Source organism: Sturnira hondurensis, unplaced genomic scaffold (assembly GCF_014824575.4).
Source record: "Sturnira hondurensis isolate 20B ecotype Veracruz unplaced genomic scaffold, ASM1482457v3 Scaffold0014099, whole genome shotgun sequence".
Taxonomy (NCBI): Eukaryota; Metazoa; Chordata; class Mammalia; order Chiroptera; family Phyllostomidae; genus Sturnira; species Sturnira hondurensis.
Window position 1 is genome coordinate 1,304,444 of NW_028086730.1, and position 12,121 is coordinate 1,316,564.

The window sequence follows — 12,121 nt, forward strand, 5'->3', positions numbered from 1 at the left end:
ACCGTGTGGTAGGTGAGGAAACAGGGTCAGAGCCAGGGAGGTGACTGGCCCAACATCACAAGGCTCCTCGGCATCTAAGCCAAGACTATAGAGACCGGCGAGGACATTCATTCACACAATGTCCACAAAAAGGGCAGGTGGGCCCTGGACACTGGCTCTGCTGGCTCCACTGGCTGGAGCATCACCCCAAGCACTAAAAGGCTGTGGGTTCAGTCCCCAGGTGGATAAGGGAATGGGTGGTCGGGAGGCAGACAGATGGCTGATCTGTGGACCTTGGGTTCGAGCTGGCCAAGGAGGTGGGGCGGGAGGTTGGGGGGCACGTGGATGGAAAGGCGTGGGGCCCCTGCCCAGTGTGCCCACAGCAAGCAGCCCGCCCCTGCGTCCCCCACAGCACTGGGCAGAGGAGCTCAGCCCCGGGGGGCCCTGGTCTGGACCGGCTCAGGCATCGCAGCCTGGCTCCCCGGATGGCCCGTGTCCTGCAGGATGGGCCTGGGAGAAAGGCAGCCCCGCCAAACTGAGGCCGGGCTCACGACCCCCCTGGCTCTGCCATTATTCCCCGTGTCCCACCTTATGTTCCCCTTCACTGTGCTCCCCATCCCCCCTCTCCCCCCTCCCAGCTTTATGGAAGGATAACTCACAGAAAACCGACACCTTAAGGGTACAACTCCCAAGAAACAAAAACCAAGAAACCACTGCCCTGTAGCCAGGACTCAGAAGCAGAGTGTCGCGGCACCTCAGGAGCCTCTGCTGCTGCTCCCTTCTGGTCACCCCTCTTCCCCCGACCGCAACCAGGGTCCCCATCAGCTGCGCTGATCCTGACTGGCAATCGCTGGAACGCTAGCCTCCGGTTTGGCTCGTGGGTGGTTGCTGCCCTCTGCTGGCTGTCGGTGAGAGCTGCACGCTGGGAGGAAAGCACCCGGAAAAGCCCGGGCCGGTGGCCGGGGCTGGCTCTCTGTTTGCTGACGTGGCAAATTACCACCAGTGCAGTGACTTAGGACAACACACATTTATCAGCTTCCAGTTCCGCGGGGAGAAGGTCTGACACAGGTCTCGCTGGGCAAGAGTCAGGGTGCCGGCAGGGCTGGGCCCCTCCCGCAACCTGCCAGCCGCGTGGTGGGGAGTCCTTCCCACACCCGGGGACTAGGCCAGAATAACCCCCATCTCCAAATCCTTGATCTCATCACACCCGCAAAGCCGCTTCTGCCAGGGAAACTAACCTAGTCCCAGTTGTGGGGATTTGGGTGTGGACATTGTGGAGGGGTGGGGGGCATTATTCTAGCAACCGTACACCCCTGTGCCTCAGCACGGAGACTTTTTCTGCAGGAAACACTACCCCCAAGCAAAACCCAGAGCCATCATGAATGAGAGGGACTGAAACTAACAAGGAGAGGCACAAACGGGAAGGGGAAAACAAAAGCAGAGGGAGCGTGGAGACGACCCAGAGAGAAAAAGACGGGAAAATAAACTGCGGGTCAGCTGCACAAATAAGGCCCATCCACGAAACCAGCAAACCCTGGCTTCCCTGTCTCCCTTTAAAGACGCGTGCTAAGTGAGGCAAAAATACCTACCCTGCGCTCCATCAGAACGTAACCCACTTGTGCCCCAAAGGGCGCAGCCCTCTCCGGAGAGTGGGCGGCCACTTGCAAAATGGGAGGGGATTTCTGCACATCACGTCTCTGACGGGGGGGTTCACATCCAGGACACACAGAGAACCCCTTCAACTCAACAACAAAGACAAGCAACCCAACTAGAAATGGGCAGAGGGCCCTGGCCCGGCGGCTCCGTGGGCTGGGCATCGTCCACAAACCGAAAGGCCGCGGGTTGGATTCCCAGTCAGGGCCCAGGCCTGGCTGTAGCTCGGCCCCCGGTTGGGGCGCAGGTGAGAGGCAACACATCAGTGTTTCTCTCCCACATCAATGTTTCTCTGCCTCTGTTTCTCCTCCCTTTCCCTCTCTCTAAACATAAATAAATAAAACCTCTAAATAAAATAAGAGGGGGTAGAGGACTTGAACAGACATTTCCGCACACAAGTCAGGTGGGTGGACACCCCCGGGGTTCAGCCTCTGGTCCCCTCATCTTTCCGCCCTCCCTCTGTAGTGACTCGACACTACATTCCTCCAGGACCAGTGGGACTCGGGAGACCTAAACTTGGAGATCTGTTATCGCAATTGGCTGGTGTGGTTCCAGAAGCCAGGAAGGCCCTTCCCCTGCCATCCGCTGGTCTGAGTCTACAGGTGGGAAAATTGGGGGCAAGCAGTGTGAGTCCCAGTCTGAGTCCCAGATCCAGGAACCAGGACTGCCGTGGGGGCCGAGGGCAGCTCAAGCGGAGAGTGTGATTTGCCCTGCTGCGCCTTTTTGTCCTTGGAGGACCTTCCACAGACTGGGTGATGCCCACCCACCCGCACTGGTGGGGGTGGGGGTAGGGCGTCCGCTTGACCCTGTCTACGGGTTCAAATACCAATCTCTTCCTGAAACGCCCTCGCAGACACCCCCAGAAATGTTTCACCTTCTCTCAGGGCACCCTCAGCCCAGTCAGGTGGGTGGAAAATGGGCCATGGCACACGCCACCGGTCTGCAGGGTGCCACCCAGGGCCCATCTCTGCCCAGGTCCCTGCTCCAAACCCTCCCCCGGTACATCCCCCTGTCCCGTCAGCATCTCCACGGACGGGTCATCCCCCAAACCCGCCCACCTGCACCTTCCCCCGGTCAGCCCATGCGCACCACAACCTTCAAATCTCACCAGCACCCCCTCCACCCTGGGTAGACGGCTGCACCCTCTTCAGCCCCTCTGCTGCGCTCTGTCCAGGCACCCTCCTCCCCCATCGGGACGAGTGTGAAGTCCCGCGGATTCTCTCCTGAGGCGGGGTGAGTCCTTCACAGTGCTACTCAGAGTTCGGGGCGGCACTACACTCAGTGGCCAAAAGGTGGGAACGACCGAAATGCCCACCGGCCGATGACCGGTGATCCCATGCGTTCCATCCAGGCGACGGAAGACTGTCGGCCCACGACAAGAGCACCAATACATGCCACATCGTGGGTGAACCTTAAAGACATCCAGCTTGATGAAAGGAAACCAGGATCGAAAGGCAACGTGGTGGATGGTCCCATGAACTGTCGGGGATAGTCAAATTCAGAGACAAGAAGTAAATCAGCAGTTGCCAGGGGCTGGGGGGAGGAGAGGGAAAAGAAGTGACCAGTAATGGGCACCAGGCTCCTACTTGGGGTGATGAAAATGTGCTTAAATTACCTAATGGTGAGGGTTGGACAACCTTAGCAATATACTAAAAAACAGCGAACTGTACACTTTCAGAGGGCAAGTTATATGGGGAATGAGTTACCTCTCAATTTAAAAAAACATACGTCTCTATAAAGGTAACTCGTATGCCTTTGCCCCTCCACTCGCACTCCGCAGGGGCTCCACCCTGGCACGTGAGGCCCCTCCTAATCTGTCCCAGCCCCGCCTGCTGCTCCTGGAACCTCTGTCCCCAGCACACACGCTTCCCCTCACACCTACCTAACCTGCCCGCTCAGCACCCGCACCCCACCTGCCCATCCCACCCCCCTCCCCCCTGGGCTCTGGCTGTGCTGACCTTGGGCACACTGCACCTTATCTGTTCTGGAAGCTGGTGTACTGATGACTAAGCTCTGGCAAGGCGGGGATTTCCCTAATTTGACTCCAGTACCTACTGCCTGGCACTCAGTAAGCGCCCAATAAACGCTAAAAAGCGTCAGTAACTACGACCTTAAAAATCAATTATCAATTAAACTTCAACTCCTAAATAAACCTCTGGGTCATCTTTTCCGACCACGTGTCCAGGGGGCACCAAAGGACGTGATTCATCACAAATGTTCACAAACGAAAGCCTGTATTATCAGCACCCTTACTGCTGCATTGCCCGGAAAACGCAGGCCCGCCCAGCCAGCCCGCGCCGGCGCTCTCGAGACCTCCACGGTCGCCTCGACTGGGGAGGGTCCGAAGGGCGCAGGCGCAGAGGCCGTCCTAGCCCGGCGTCGGTGCCGTGCCTGCGGCGCCCCCTGGCGGCGATTCCGCTCCTCCCAGGCGAAAATGGCTACTATCAGTTTCCGAGCGCATGCGCAAGTCAGCAAATTCTCGCGAGGCTCTGGACGTGACTTCCGGTGACCTGACGTGCTTCCGGTGGCGGGGTTGGAAGGGTTTGCGAAGAGGGAACCAGGGCGATCCCGGGTACGCAGATAAGGGAGCGGGCGACGGGCCGGGTGTGGTGGGCTGGGGCCGGGGAGCTCGCGCAAGGCCGGGTTAGCGCCCGCCCGCTGGCCGCCGTCGCCCGCTGCCATGGATCCGTTCCTCGTGCTGCTGCACTCGGTGTCCACCCGCCTGTCGAGCAGCGAGGTGGGCGACCTCAAGTTCCTGTGCCAGGGTCGCCTGGGCAAGAGGAAGCTGGAGCGCGTGCAGAGCGGCGTCGACCTCTTCTCCTTGCTGCTCGAGCAGAACGAGCTGGACCGCGAGCACCCCGAGCTGCTGCGCGAGCTGCTCGCCTCCCTGCGGCGCCAGGACCTGCTGCGGCTCGTGGACGACTTCGAGGCGGGCGCGGAAGGCAGAGCGGGGCCGGAAGAGCAGCAAGGTGGGCGCGGGACAGAGGACGGGACCTGGGGGGACAGGGGCTGTGCGGGGGGCAGGGACGTGGGGGGTGGGCGGAACACAGGCCAGGACTAGAGCCGGCGGAGGCGAAGCCAGTTTGCCCCGCAGTCGCTTTTGGGAGTCTGCCAGGCACCGAGCCTTCGCCAAATTTGAGTTTGCGGTTGTTTTCCAACAACCCTGGTGACCCGTGGGAGAATCAAACCGCAGAACAGTGATCTCGCGCAAAGTCCCAGATCTGGTATTTTCTTCACTACTCAGTCCGTCTAAGTAAATTAGAAAATACTCAGAAGAGGAATGCACTGCTAACCTCTGGGTGGAGAAGAGTGGCGTGACCCGGTGCTGCTGCTGGCACCCGAGTTCTCCCTGTTCGCCGACGCCGCCCTCGGAGAATAATGAGGATAGTGAACAACGATGACATGCTGGCCTGTGGCCAGCCTTTCTTGTTTTAAGCGCGGTACATACTTGGTTTTCGCATTAACCTCGTTCGTTACATACTATCATTTGTCGTTGTTCCCCTTTTACAGGCGAGAGGACTGGCTGAAAGGGATATTTCCTATCTTGCATAGCCAATCACTAACGGATCACTAGGGTCGAAGGGAGGCAATGTGGCCTTGGGTATGTGGTATCAGGCATGACACTGTCTCTCTGATCAAGTCCATTCTTTTTTTTTCTTTTTTAAATTTGGTTAAAGGCTTGTCGGTTTTATCTTTTCAAAGAACCAGCTCCTGGATTCATTGATCCTTAGACTTGTCCTTTTAGTCTCCAGGTCACTTACTTCAGCTCTGATCTTGGTTATTTCCTTCCTTCTTGTTCTGGGCTGTCTCCGCTGTTGCTCCTCCAGTTCTTGTCACTGTAGGGTTGGCTGCTTATTTGAAATGTTTCCGTCTTTTTTAGGTAGGCCTGTGTCCTTGTGAACTTCCCTCTCAGGACTGCCTTCGCTGTGTCCCCAGGGTTTGGGACTGTTGTGAGTTCATTTTTGTTTCCAGAAACAAAATTTGTTTTGGAGTTTCCAGAAACAAAATTTGTTTCCAGAAACTTTTGGATTTCTTCCTTGATCTTACTATTAACCCATCCGTTGTCTAATAGCAGGCTGTTCTGTCTCCACGGATCTGAATATTTTTTAATTTTTTTTAAATTTTTAGGTTGGTCTCTAGTTTCAAGCCCTTGTGGTCTGAGAAAATGCTTGGTACGATTTCGGTTTTCTTGAATATGTCGAGGCTTGTTTTGTGGCCTATCATGTGATCTATCTTTGAAACATTTCATGTGTATTTGAAAAGAATGTGTATTTTGCTTCTTTGGGATGAAAGGTTCTCTAGATCTGTTAAGTCCGTTTGACCTAATACGTCGTTCAGTCCGCAGCGTCCTTGCTGATACTTTGTTTGGAGGGTCTGCCCGTCGCTGACAGTGGGGGTTAAACCCCCAGTGTAAGTGTGTCGCGCTCCCCCAGGGTTTTCCTTATATGTGTCGGTGCCCCTGTGTGGGGTGTGTGTGTGTTTACAATAGTTATGTTTCCTTGGTAGATTCTCCCCTCAGTATTATCAAGTGCCGTTCTGTTTCTATTTTGTCTCTGGTCAAGTCCATTCCGTAGTGGCTTCTCACAGCGGGTACCTCGCAGGCACTCCACCTGCCACCTGCCCCTGGGGCTTGCAGTGAGGCCTGAGTTCAGCAGGTTCCACGGTCACCAGCCATGTTCTCAGAGTCTGGGGTGGGAGGGTAGGAGGTGCTTTGCGGGCACCCTTTACAGTCTTCAGGCTGTGGCCTGGAGTTGGTCATTTGGTCACTGAACCCAAAAAGGGTATAAATGTGACACCACGGTGTCACTCCGTAATACCTGGCACTTACTGGTGGCAAGCTGAAGGCATAGCTGTGCCTGAGAGCAGACAAACGAAGGGAACGCAGGACGTGTGTTTTCGAGGCTGTTCGGTGCGGGGAGTGCTCGCCGGGGCACCGAGAAGGGTGCGCACGACACGGGGAGCAGTTCGGGGGTGTGTGGGGGCGGTTTGTTCGTGTAGATGCTGCGTGTTGGGGGGGCGCACGCGAAGGTTAAGGGCAGGAAAGGGAGGGTGGTGGGGTGGTTTGTTACTACTCTCCCAGAAGGCGATTTGGCACAGTGAAGGATTCGGAGTGGGCTGGCGCCCCAGACTGCCGGGGTTTTGCACCCCGGCTCTGCCATTGTCCGGCTGTGAGTCCTCAGGGGAATCACGGACCCTCTCTGTGCTCAGTTTCCTCATCTGTACAAATGGTCGTAGTAACACAAATGACCATGGCCGACAGCGCCTCAGTGGTCTAGGACTGGCGGTGTGGAATGACAGGAGCCCTCCCAGCATCATTTCCACACACCCCCCTTCCCTCCTTCCAAAGGCAGCCTGTCGTGGTCTGCTGTCCTCAGCTCACCAATCTCAGAGTGACTTCAGCAGATGAGGACATGGTAGCCAGGGGCGGAACACTGCTGGTCAGTCAGGGGAGCTTTCCAAATGAGCATTGGGGCGCATGTCAGTTTCCCGGGGCTGCCGTGCGAGTCACCGCACACTTGGTGGCATAAAACCACAGATGTGGACGCATTCACAACTGGTCAGGGCCAGAGTCAGAAGGCGGGGGCGGGGGCGGGGTGAGGTGGCGTCCTTCCTGCCTTGTCCAGCTTCTGGGGCTCCAGGTATCCTGCTGTGGCCTCATCACTTCAGTCTCTGCCTCTGTTGTCACGTGGCTTCTGTGCGTGTTCTGTTGGGATATGTGCCAGTAGATTTAGGCTCCGCCTGCGTAACCCAGAGTGGTCTGTCCTTGAAACCCTCAGTACGTCAGCAAAGGCCTCTTCCTAGTAAGGCACATGGCTCCAGGGACGTGGACGTGTCCTCTCAGAGCCACGGTTCAGGATAGGGGAACAGCCCCGTTCCCTTCCTTCCCCTGACTCTCAGCCCCTCCCTTCGTTTCCTGTCCTAAGCAGGTAGCTCCACCTCCCAGGGCCGTGGGGGCTCGGGTGTGTGCACGGCCGACTGCAGCCCACCCCAGCCCTCGGGTGTCAGTGGGCCCCACTTCTTGGGTGGTATTTTGGGGTGGGGTTAGCTAAGGTGTGATTAGAAGCCACTGTTGGGTCTTCTGTGACTTCCCAGCCCCTCTGCTCCTGGGTGGCTTCAGTTTTCCCAAGAGGACCTCTTGTGACCCAGGGCTTGGGTCGTCTGTCTCCTGGGGGGCTGCCCAAGCCCCTGGCGGAACACGTTGTTCTTTCTCTCCCTAGACTTTCAGGGGGCCTTTGACATCATATGCGACCACGTGGGCAAGGACTGGAGAAGACTGGCGCGCCAGCTGAAAGTGCCTGACTCCAAGATCGACGCCATCGAGGTGAAGTACCCCCGGAACCTGACAGAGCAGGTGCGGGAGTCGCTGAGAGTCTGGAAGAAGGTGGCGCGGGAACACGCCACCGTGTCCCACCTGGTGCAGGCGCTCAGGGCCTGCCGCCTGAACCTCGTGGCAGACCTCGTTGAGGAGGATCAGCAGGCCCGGAGCCTCCAGCTCCAGAACGAGAGTGGTGGCAGCACTGTGTCCCTCATGGCGTGGGACTCAGACACGCCTGCCTCAGGAGCCGCCTCCTGACCCCGCTGCCCTTCTCCGGGGACGGGGGCCTCTGCACAGGCTGGACTCTGGTTCCTCCCCACAAGGTTGACCAGCTGCTCTGATACAGGCTTTGATGACACGTGGTGACTGCCCAGGGCTCAGTCCCAGCTCGGCTGCCAGCCTGCTCTGGTAGCCCATCACCCGGTGCCATGTGTGGCATGCACCGGGCCTGCCCTGGGTGGGCACTGCCACCCCAGGGCCCCCACAGAGCAGCCTCCCATCACCCACCATGTGACCTAATCAGCACAGCGACCCCGGCTCTGGGAAGGAAGGAAAATCACGGGAAGACACGCAGCACACAGGAAAGGCACAGGTGGGCTTAGACAACCGTGTCCTGGTGACAGGCTCGCTGTCCTTTCTGTGTTCGCCAGCCCACTGTGTGCTCTGGCGCGTCCCCGAAGGCAGGCGGGCTTCCGAGCCCGACCCATGGCTGTGTCCTGGCCCTGCTTTCAGGTACATGCCATACGCGGGAACCTTCCAGAAACACTAAGTGCCCCCACACCTGTGGCACCTTGCTTCTCGGGTGCCTTAGAGACAAGGCACGGCGTTTCACCGGGAGGCCTGTCAGGGCCGCTGCTGTGCCTCGCGGTCCCAAGGTGTCTGTCACCTCTCATCCCCGGTCTGAACTGACCTGCAGCGCGGCATCTCCCTGCCAGGCACGAGGAGCCTGCACCAAGGTGCACGTCCTGAGTGTCATCTCTCCTGGGACAGATGTGACTGATGTCTGATCAGAGCTATGACGTTTATGGTTCTGATCATGGCACATCAGGCCGCGCGTTCCACGGTGCGCAGGATCGGCCCCCCTGCCCTCTGCCTGCCTCCCCCCAGGTTCCGCAGCTTCACAGCCTTCCACTCCCCAGGCAGCCCTGCTCTTCAGTCAGACCAGGGCTCCGTGTCACCCCACCTCCAGGGTCGCCCACCACTCACGGGAGTCTCCTCTGTTCCGTTTCCTCTCCACTCCCTGGCCTCGGTCCTCGTCCTCATCTCCCCGGCACTGCTGAGGTCACAGGTTGCCAGATCCCTCGTGTGCCTGTTCAGCCGAGCTCCACCTGGGGACGTGGGGCACTTCTCCTGACCCTTCCCTGTGGAACTCTCTGGGTCTGCTCTGGGTGCCCAAGCCCAGGCTCCTGGTTTCGCCCCCCCGCCCCCCTTTCCTGAGGTGCCTGAATCTGTATTGGTCACTGTGTAAGGCCTTTTGCTGCAGGAGATCATAGTCCCAGGTTCTGGGGGCTGGGCCCTGGGCCCTGGAGGGCGGGTGTGGTGCCTGCCACAGACCTTGGCCTCTACGCGCCCACCCCACCTCTGCCCAGTCCGCCCCCGAGACCACCGGCTCCCCCACACAACTACCTCACCAGCGCGTTCTACAGGGAACCTGTCCCCGGGGCGTGCTGGATGTCACCCGCAGACCCTGACTGTCCTTAGAACCACGCGTGTCAAAGTCACGTTGCTGACTGCTGCTAACCGCAGCACTGCTGTGTGCGTCCTGCTGGGACCAGACAGGCAAGTGAGGTGCGGCCACATGCGCTCCCAAGAGAATGTGATGTCCCTCTGGGCAGGCGCAAAGGCAGGACTTGCCTGGTGCAGGGAGCATTTGCGATTGAAATATGTTTCATCAAAGAATTCCTCAGTATTTAATCCAACTCAGTGAAGACACTGGCAAGAGCCACACGTGCCCAGGCCAGCGCGGCTCAGTGGACTGAGTGCCGGCCTGCGAACCAAAGGGTCGTGCGTTTGGTTCCCAGTCAGGGCACTCGCCTGGGTTGTGGGCCAGGTCCCTGGTTAATGGTGTGAGAGGAACATCGATGTTCCCCTCACTTTCTCCCTCCCTTCCCCTCTAAAAAAATCTTTTTAAAAAAAGTCCCATGTTTACCCACCACATTGTCACCAAAGAATTCAGACCAATTCAGTGGGGTTATGGGGTACTCACAGAGGGAGCCACGTGACATGTGGCCACAGCTCTCCTGAACAGAAAACAAGTGAACCCTTTGCATCACCTGGGTACCAGGTGGGCACAAGGCCTCCCAGTGTCCCAAAGCTGCCTGATGACAGTGTAGGCATAAGGGGACAGCTTTGTCCCACCAAACCCGCATGCCACAGGTAGGGGCAGCGGCTGAGGGGTTCGTGATGGTTGCAGTGTCATGGGTGTGCTCAGTGACATTTAAACCTGGTAGAAGGGCCACATCCAGTCGGCTCTGCCATCTTTAGCTTGGTTCAGAACGATCTTGTTAGCTTGTACTTTACCGCTGTCCCTTCAGCGTGGACTTACTTCCTTTGAGTGCGGCTATCTCCATCGGTCCCCTCCCACCTACCCCCACCTCCCACACTGTGCCCCCCACCGTGTTGTCCTCATCCATGGGGCCTTTATACGTGCCCCTTGACTTGACCCTTCCCCTTCTTTCCCCCGCCTCTGGTCTTTGTCAGTTTGTTCTTTATTTCCACATCTCTAGTTCTGTTTACTCACTTGTTCATTTTGTTGATTAGGTTCCACTTACAGGTGAGAGCAGATGGCATTTGCGCCTCACCGCCTGGCTAATTCACTTAGTGTAATGCTCTCTGGTTCCACCCATGTTGTCGCAAGGGGTAGGAGCTCCTTTCTGTCGTGTGGTATTCCATTGTGTAAATGGACCGCAGTTTTTTGATCCACTAAATTACTGATGGGCACTTGGGCTGTTCCCAGCACTTGGCTCCTGTAAATGACGCTGCTATGAACACTGGGGTGCGTAGGCTCGTTTGGAATGGTGTTTCAGGGCTCTTGGGGGTACGGTCCCATCTCTGGGATCCCTGATCGAAAGGCAGTTCCAAGTTTTGTGGGTTGAGGACATTCCCCACTGTTTTCCACAGTGGCTGCCCCAGGCTGCGTGCCCACCAGCAGTGCGTGAGGGCTCCTTATTCTCCACATCCTCTCCCATGCTCGTTTGTTCCTTTGTTAACGATGGCCATTCTGACCAGAGTGAGGCGAGGTATCTCATTGTGGTTTAAATTTGCGTCTCTCTGGCAACTAGTGACTCTGAGCATCCTTTCTTTTTTTTCCCCAATATTTTTATTTAATTATTTTTCAAGTACAATTTTCTGTCTATTACTCCCATCCCATCCCACCCCGCATGCTCCCCCCTCCCTCCCATTTCCACCCTTCTCAGTTGTTGTCCATGTATCCTTTATATAGGTTCCTCTAAATCCCTCCCTTATTTCCCCTGAAATTCCCTCCCCTCTCCCCTCCGGTCACTGTCAGCCTGTTCTCTATTTCAGTGTGTTTGGTTATATTTTGCTTGCTTGTTTGTTTTGTTGTTTAGCTTCCTGTTAAAGGTGAGATCATATGGTATTTGTCCTTCAACACCTGGCTTATTTCACTCAGCATAATGCTTTCCAGTTCCATCCATGATGTTGCAAAAGGTAGGAGCTCCTTCTTTCTTTCTGCAGCATAAAATTCCATTGTGTATATGTACCATAGTTTTTTGATCCATCTGAGCATCCTTTCTTATGGCTTGGGCCCTCGGTATGTCCTCCTTGGAGAGGTGTCTGTTCGGGTCCTTTGCCCATTTTAATCGAATTGGCTGTCTTCCTGGTGTGCAGTCATGTGAGTTCTTTACATATATTTTGGAGACCAAGCCTCTGTCTGAGGCATCGTTGGCAAAATACATGTTCCTATACACATGGCCCTTGTCATTTTGCTGATGTTTTCTTAAGCTACGAAGCTTTTTATTTCCCTGCTCTAGGGGGCGGATCAGTGGAAATACTGCTGTGTGGAATAGCTGAGACTCCTGCCGATGTTCTCTAGGATTTCAGTGGTGTCATGGCTTACATTGCAGCCTCTTGCCAACCTGCGGTGTATTTTGGTGTAAGTTGGTGATCAAGTGTCATTTATTTGCACGTAGCTGTCCAGCCCTCCCGACACCA

The 12,121-nt window shown here is 56.6% G+C and overlaps 1 protein-coding gene across 1 annotated transcript; it reads left to right on the forward strand.

Annotated features, from left to right (window-relative positions):
• The first annotated feature begins 4,139 nt into the window (after window positions 1-4,139).
• FADD (Fas associated via death domain) lies at window positions 4,140-9,464 on the forward strand. The gene is made up of 2 exons (XM_037062574.1): window positions 4,140-4,601; window positions 7,851-9,464. The coding sequence occupies exons 1-2, from the start codon at window positions 4,313-4,315 to the stop codon at window positions 8,204-8,206; spliced, it is 645 nt and encodes a 214-aa protein (XP_036918469.1). The 5' UTR covers window positions 4,140-4,312; the 3' UTR covers window positions 8,207-9,464.
• Window positions 9,465-12,121: the final 2,657 nt, after the last annotated feature.